Genomic DNA, 8,754 nt, shown 5'->3' with positions numbered 1-8,754 from the left:
ATATATATAATTCAATGCAAAACCATAACACAATCGTATATTCCTATTTAAAAGGACGATATACCAGAGGCGGATTTAGGGGATGTATATGAAAATGTATAATCCAATTTCTCGTCCAAAAAATAATACATTGGTGAAATCACATGCGATTTGGGCTTTGGGCTTTTTTCACAGGAACACATTTTGGCTCACACATGCACCAATTGTCTTTGAATGAAAATATATTTCATGTTCATTTGTTTAATATTATAATCCCATGTTACTCGTCTCCGTATGGCTCCATATATATAATAATATTTGACAAATATTGTAATAAAGTGTATTGTGGTCTATCCGTTCTGTTCTATAATATCGGTCTTTCGTCAGATCTTAGAAACGGAAACGGAAGTGCTTTCTAGGTTACAGGACGCCAAAATCTTGGACGAACTACAACTTGACTATTATTCTTCCTTGTCTGTTATTGTTTGGACTTATGCACTGGTATAGTTTAGAACATTTGCAAAAACCTTATCACGGTCACCGCCTGCACCACACACTTATAATAATTCCGATTTCAATCGGTGTTTGGGGGGTTTATTTCCCCATTATTGTTTTATTTATGCTCTTTTCTATATATTTACTTTTGTTTACATATAAATGTAACAAGAAAAAAAAAATCATAAAGCATACTTAGAGAGCATTGGATTATAGGTCAACGAAATTTTACATTTCTGCTTGAAGATTTTGTGTGGGCCTGGTATTGTGTAACAGGTGGTATCAGGTGTGTTCACTCATACAGGTCAACACCTCTCATGAGGGATTTCCCCAATAAATGGTGACAAATTGGCAGGTCTGTTTGTGTGCAATAGACTTTTCCCTCGTACATGTTTCTAACCTCACATGTTCACCTAAAAATGTAGATCCGTACACCCCCTACATGCGGTAGGTCTTTTCACCACCACACACCACCGAACACCACAAAAGTTCATTATTTTGTCATTTATTGTTATCAATGTGAATTAAATATAATATCTAAGTCATTAATTCAACAAATCAGAAGATTTAAATCCAAATATCTACAGAAAACAGAAAGGAAGAGTCTTATAACACCCCACTTTTTGAACTCTGCTGACCCTCATGGACACAAATATACTTTTTTTCATTTTTAGCTCACCTGGCCCGAAGAGTAAAAATGCTTAGCAGGTCAAGATTTATCTGCTCTGAAATTTTCAGATGAATCGGACAACCCCTTGTTGGGTTGCTGACCCTGAATTGTTAGTTTTAAGGAAATGTTGCTGTTTTTGGTTATCTTGAATATTATAATACATTGTAGGTAAAGATAAACTGTAAACAGCAATAATGTTCAGAAAAGTTAGATTTACAAATAAGTTAACATGACTGAAATGGTCAATAGATCCCCTATGGAGTTATTGTCCTTTATATTCAATTTTTAACAATTTTCATAAAACTTGTAATTTTAACTAACATTTTCCACTGAAACTACTGGGCCAAGTTCATTATAGATAGAGATAATTTTAAGCAGCAAGAATGTTCAGTAAAGTAAGATGTACAAACACATCACCATCACCAAAGCAGAATTTTGTCATGAATCCATCTGCTTCCTTAAATTGTTTAATATTCACATAGACCAAGGTGAGCGACACAGGCTCTTTAGAGCCTATAGTTTCTTCTTCTAACTCTTCTAAAAAATAGTTGTACCAATAATAATAAAAGAGAAAAATATCAAAATCTAACCAATGAACAGAGATCCAGGATACTTGAACTGATTACTAATTATGAATATATTTGAATTTTATAACACACACAATGTAATCTGGAAAGTGATGAGCAGGGTTGGCAAAAACCCGGGTTTTATGAGTATTGCCCAGCCCAGTGGGAAATACTGGTAAAACCCGGGTTTTACTGGGTTTTAGTGGGTAATACTGGGCAATACTGGGTAATATAAAATACTGGTCTAAATTTTATAGAGGATTCAGTGATCAAACACAAATGTTATACATTTAAGATATATATAACCTTTTTTGTTTGTCTGGATTCATAAAACTGTAAATATAAAGCAAAAACATTTTTTAAAATAAATATAACTCTTATTTAAGAACTAACAATTAGTGTAAGAAAAATTACATTTAAAAAATGTATATGTACTGTCACTAATTAGTAAATTATTCAGATTAGAATGCAAATTAGTTTATGTAACACTAATCAGCCCTTTCAATTCTATAAGTGTTAATGGCATGACCCCTTAGGGTGTTTATTTAGCAATATAAATGTATAACATTTGAAATTAACAATTCACTTAAACATTGCAAAAATTTTTTTTCTTCAAAAGTATGGATTATTGAAACGGTGTCTTCCTCCTATTCCCACTTTTTAAAAATACTATTCCTTCTATTCCCACTTGCAAATAACAATAGGTGTTTTGATAAATAATTGTTTTTTATAACAATCAAGGTTAATTAGAATTTTACCAAAGATTTACCTGTATTTTTTTTAAAAAGCCTAACATATTTGGTACACTGTTTAGGTATTTTACCTTGTTTATTTGTAATATGTTTCTTTTTTCATCATAGAAATACTTAAAAATAAAGAAAAATTATGATAAATAGATTGGAGTTAGATTTATTTTTAATTTTTTGAATTTGTACTAAGAAATAAAGATAAATTATGATAGAAGATTGTAGTTAGAATTATTTTTAAAAATTTTGAATTTGTACTTAAATATAAAGAAAAATTATGATAAATAGATTCGAGTCAGATTAATTTTAAAATATTTGAATTTGTAACCTTAAAAAATTGTCTGAGAACTTTTCCATCTTGCAAGAACACAATGTACAACAAACGCAAGAAGAACCTTCCATTTTACCAAAACTGTAAAATCAATCATGCTAACAGACGACAACACAGTAGGGTGTATGCTCATCTTCAGTACGCAAAAGAATCTAACACACTTATCAGCTCGTATATAATACATGATAATCCACTCGTACCCAGTTTATTTCCAGCCAAGAGTGAACTAGTATATACAAGTTTCCTGACTTTACTTAAAGATCTCTGCCACCAGCACCAACTAAAACTTCAGCCTACCAATATCTTCCTGGACAACAAAGTCGCCATCTGAAAATCTGCCACTAGACGCAATACATCTGGAGAAAAGCACAAGAAAGTGGACTTCAGGTCCCATACAAGGATGACGACAATATTCATCAACTAGTATGCTGTGCCGCTGTACTTCCACTTATACCCTTTGCTGAGGTTGAAGGTGTGTGCTTTAATGCCCTAACAGACATAGGTCAGATTGATACCAACATCAACTAAACAGCCTTTACAGACTATGTAACAACATACTGGGTTGAACAGAACAGTCACCTTTGGAACCACTACTTAACACAAGGATCAAGGACAACAAATCATCGAGAGGGATGGCACAGCAAGCTGAAGAAACATTCCACGCAGCCACATCCAAACATCTTTCAACAAATTAAACTTCCATATGATATTTTACCTTTTCTTACCAGATTTATAAAAAGTGGGAATAGAGGGAATGAACCATTGAAACAATGCTTGGTAATAAACAAGGTTTCCTTAAATGTGCAAATCTTGTATTCTGTCTACATACATGTAGAAGGGAAAGAAATTGAATTTTTCATTCTTTTAGAAATTACTGTCAATGGTTATCTGTATAAAAAGTATATATTCAGCTGTAATACTATGAAACTACACCAAGACTTTACTATTTTGTGTTAAAATAAGCTAAAAAAATCATATTGCCCAGTAATGCCCAGTAGTCCCCATTTCTAGGAGTATTGCCCAGCCCAGGAAAACCCGGGTAATACTTTGCCAACCCTGACCCGGAGACGTTTTTCCTTATATTGATTTTTGATTTAAACATAAAAAAGATGCCTTGAAAAATTGATTAATTTATATGTAATTTAATTTATCTGATCTTTCTATTGTATAATATCGAAGTTTTTCTTAGTAGTGGTGGTTTTTGAGGTGTTTGGTGGTGTGCAGTGGTGAAAAGACCCACCCTCCTACATGTACATGTTCGATTTGCACCCAATTTTTATTCAACAGGATATTAGATATGTTTTTATGATATATATATAAAATATCAAAAGCATGAAAAAAAAGGTGATTTTTGATAATTACTGAAGAGACAATGGTTTAGTTTAAAACATCAAAGCTGTGATGAAATACATATTTGAAATAATGCATGTCTATAACCTTTTTGGAATAATACACAGCTACAGTTGCAAACTCTCCAGAGGTGCTATCCAGCACTTTGATTTCTTTATCAATTTGATGATAAGTTATTAAATGTCAGTTATATATATGCTAAGTGATATTCATTTCACTGTGATCTCACTTTATTTTGAAACAATTAGAAAAACGGAAACATGATTAAGATTTATTCAACAAAAAAACGCATCATAATCTCACTTTATATTGAAACACTGTATTGAAAAAAAAAATAGCAAAATTAAAACAAACTTGTAACCAAAACATGACTCAAATTTATTCAACACAAAATAAAAATGCTTTGTCAGAATCTCACTGTATTTTGAAACAATAAAAAAAAATATTTATAGCAATACACCACTTTGATACCAAAACCCAGTTAAAAATTATTAAACACAAAACCAATAGACAGGGTGCGAACATGTAGGTGGTGAACGTGAATTGACATGAAGGCATTTTGGGGCAAACAGACCCAGATTCGTTACAGGTTAAGCAAGTTAACTTTAAACTAACATGTTAAATATAAAGTGATTAAAGAAATACACCATATTCAGAAGAAAAGGAATGTCTTGTGGTTAAAGATAATACCAGTAATGTTAATATTACAATCAAGTCTGGATAATCTAGATCTGCCTTCCAAATAATTCTGTTTATTTATTTCATTCTATTCTTAATAAAATGACATTTGCTTAACATGAAGACCGTACGGTGACATATAGTTGTTAATGTCTGTGTCATGTTGGTCTCTTGTGGACAGTTGTCTCATTGGCAATCATACCACATCTTCTTTTTTTTTTATATTAAATCTTTCATTCAAAGATAAAGATTTTAAAGAATGTATACATGTACAATGTATCATGCATATACACCTCCTACATATGACCTTCAACATGGACTTTGGCTAACACTGAACAGCAAGCTATAAAGGGCCTGAAAAATTATGAGTGTAAAACCATTCAAACGGGAAAACCAACAGTCTTATCTATATAAAAACAAGAAACATCTATGAACCACATAAACAGACAACCTCTGAACATATATATTTTTTATTTATATTGGCATGATTTAAAATTTTGTTTTATTTACATGTACAATGAAGATGGAAGATGGCTGACCAGAATGATAGTGATTCAGACTGGGACAGTACTTTAGACTTTACATCTTCAAGACACCCCGGTATATCTCAGCCACCAAGGATTGACATTGAAATTGAAGATGAAGATTTCAGTAGACAGGATTCTAGGGCTGATCCAAAACCTATGCCTGCAGAAAGATATTCAGTGGCTTTAAGTTAGTTTATGCATATAACTTCAATCTATAATGTTAAAAGAAAGCTAAAATCATTTCACTTTTTGAGAATTTATATTGATCTTGTGATCAGACATTATAAGTCCTGTTTGGCCTTTTATTACTTTAAGTTTGACAAATGTTTGAATAAGGCTAAATAAATTAGGACTGCATGCCCCTTTAAGACATACATTTTTTAAATATCAATAGACAACTTTCGAGTTTGATGCATTTCATTTCCATCAAAAACTCTGGTTTTTATAATAGTAAACATCATTTGTGCGTTGAGGGGCTTTTTCACTTCTGTTCTAATGTTGAGCGAGAGGTCAGAATAATACATTGCTATATTGCATGAATTATTTAGCAAATTATTTTTAATACTCATAATTGACAATCAGCACTCCTGTCATTAGGGGATCGATTAAGTACTTACAAAACAAGGATGAACTCAAAAGTGGTCTATTGAATTTACATGTACCGGTATATCCTGGTTTTAATCAATAATTTCCAAAATAAATAACAATATGCTAGGAAAATATTTAAAATGAATAGGTGTAGATTAATGTTGTTTTGAACAAAAAGTTCCATTAACATGATTAATCTGACATAATGATACATTTAATATTAAGCTATATTTTTAGAAAACTTACATTTGGAATACACTACTTTTTTTGTGCACATCAGTTAAAATAACAAGTTTAATGTACTGTACCTTCAGATTTTGTGTTAATTAAGATGTTACAAATGATTATCAAGAGAACCATTCTCATTAATCATTCTCATTATTATAATTACGTGTTACAATGTATATTACCCAATTTTTTTAATCAGATAACAAGAAAAATTCTGAGGATAAGAAAAGGCAGAGAGATGATAGTCAAGTACCAGAGTAAGTTTTCTCTAATTTTTGTGCTATTTTCACATTTCCTGACCGGTGTGAGAAAAATATTTCTCCTCACTAGTGAAAAATCTGTTCTCGGTAAATGATTAGTCAGATTTGATTATGACGTCAAAATATTTTGTTTTCTTCTCAATTTTCCTATTGTGACGTCATAAAAAAAGGCGACCTTGCCTGATGACGTCGCATATAAAGAGCACAATTTACCTGAAAATCTTTGAAAAAGAACGATAAAAAGCCTCACGCTTTAAATAATAAAATTTAACTGTCTCGAGTGGAGAAATATCGTAATACACTTGTTGCAGTGTAAGAATCTATATATATACATCTGTACATATCACCTATTTGTTACAGTTTTATTTTCTGTATCAGCAGCAAATATGTTATGCCTTTTGTACCTTATTCAGTGATAATCTTTTAAAATGTAAAGTCTTAGAAATGAAATTCATTCTTCTCTCAAAATTTGTAAATTTATTTAATACACAATTAAATTAATTCTGCTGTTTCTCAATACATGATGACATTTCTCTTAAGAAAATTTTATAGTACATGTACATTGTACATTGCTCCAGAGTATTCCAGCTTATTTTAATATTATATATAATGATTAATAAAATTGAGAAAGGAAATGGTGAATATGTCAAAGCGACAACCACCCGACCATAGAGCAGATAACAGCTGAAGGCAACCAATGGGTCTTCAATGTAGCGAGAATTCCCGCACCCGTAGGTGTCCTTCAGCTGGCCCCTAAAAATATGCATAATAGTACAGTGATAATGGACGTCATACTAAACTCCAAATTATACACAAGAAACTAAAATTTAAAATCATACAAGACTAACAAAGGCCAGAGGCTCCTGACTTGGGACAGGCGCAAAATTGCGGCGGGGTTAAACATGTTTATGAGATCTCAACCCTCCCCCTATACCTCTAGCCAATGTAGAAAAGTAAAAGAATAACAATACGCACATTAAAATTCAGTTCAAGAGAAGTCCGAGTCCGATGTCAAAAGATGTAACAAAAGAAAATTAATAAAATGACAATAAACATATATATATATTACAATTATACATGTATAGGAAAGGTACTCATATATATGAACATGTATCTGAATTGATTTCCTCCAATTTTATGCAAGTGGCAGGATTGCCAAATAAGTAATTTTTATGCCTAGATGACAAAAATAGTTTTTAAGCTTGACATTTTATTTCCTGTTTAATTTGCAACCCTGGAGTTATTGCAGACAACAATTTCAAGTTCAGCAATGCTTCAGTAAAAGTGACTTCTACATCTAATGTTTGCTATACCTTATTGACACCTTAAGGAGGGCTATAATTATCTTTGTCATGGGTTTTGCCATTAATAAAAACAGTTACATGTACTTGGGACACAGACTCATTATATACAATAATAGATTATTTTTGAAACTCTTAGAAATATATTTTTTTTAGAATAAAAGAACCTCCACTTTATGCAACAGTTCAAAAGGATTCTCGTGGTAAGGTTGTAGAAACCAAAACCAATGATAGTCCTCCATACAACTTTAGACAGGCAATGACAGGTATGTGTTAATAAAACAAATTATAGCACAGCTAATGAGCTATCTGAATTGTATCCTTAAATAATTTAATTTGAGATGTAAAATGTCTTCTGATTGGCTGACATCGTTTAGTTTATCATATCATAGACACAATTGTGTAATGTGACCATGACATCATCAACATTTTTTCATGATAAATGCCGGTTTGAAATGGAATTTAGAATCCAATTATAAGAAATAACTGCATTTTTTTGTCAGTCTATAGAAATAACATAAAACAATGTGGTGCACACGATTAAATAACCCTGCGTAATTCAGTGTAAACCACATTTTTTATCTTATTTCTTCATAGACAGAAAATATATTACAGCCATTCTTTAAATAGGTTACAACTGTGTCTTTCTTCTGATGAAAGTAATCTGTGTTATATAATTATTTTGGTGTATGCTCTTGTACAGAAAGGACCTATTTGATTCCAATGATTAAGAGACGTATTCACACCTTCTGTTTGTCTGTCTTTTCTGTTAATGTAAATAAACATCTTTATGTAAACATTTAAAACAAGAACTATCTTTAAAAAAGACATCCGACGTTAAATTTGAGTATATGTTTAAAACTACTATTTCGATAACCTTCAGAAGCACAATGACTTAATGATGCAGGACCTCTTAAATAAAATCTCCATCTGAATGTAACTACAAGAAATTCTTTACTAAGTCTGGTTATATTAAGGCAATAATATATAAGAATATTGTGATGACACCTAAATATTTTATTCATAAAAAAATCC

General features: G+C 31.3%; 1 protein-coding gene across 1 annotated transcript in view; it reads left to right on the top strand.

Moving 5' to 3' along the window:
- The first annotated feature begins 361 nt into the window (after positions 1 to 361).
- LOC134685271 (uncharacterized) overlaps positions 362 to 8,754 on the top strand; it is a 29,341-nt gene continuing 20,948 nt past the window's right edge. Inside the window, exons 1-4 of the mRNA XM_063544868.1 lie at positions 362 to 480; positions 5,339 to 5,529; positions 6,358 to 6,415; positions 7,876 to 7,985. Coding sequence (XP_063400938.1) covers positions 5,346 to 5,529; positions 6,358 to 6,415; positions 7,876 to 7,985 — 352 coding nt within the window. The 5' untranslated portion in view covers positions 362 to 480; positions 5,339 to 5,345. The remainder of the gene's footprint in view (positions 481 to 5,338; positions 5,530 to 6,357; positions 6,416 to 7,875; positions 7,986 to 8,754) is intronic.

Source organism: Mytilus trossulus, chromosome 9 (assembly GCF_036588685.1).
Source record: "Mytilus trossulus isolate FHL-02 chromosome 9, PNRI_Mtr1.1.1.hap1, whole genome shotgun sequence".
NCBI classification, from domain to species: Eukaryota; Metazoa; Mollusca; class Bivalvia; order Mytilida; family Mytilidae; genus Mytilus; species Mytilus trossulus.
This window is presented reverse-complemented; position numbering and strand designations above follow the sequence as displayed.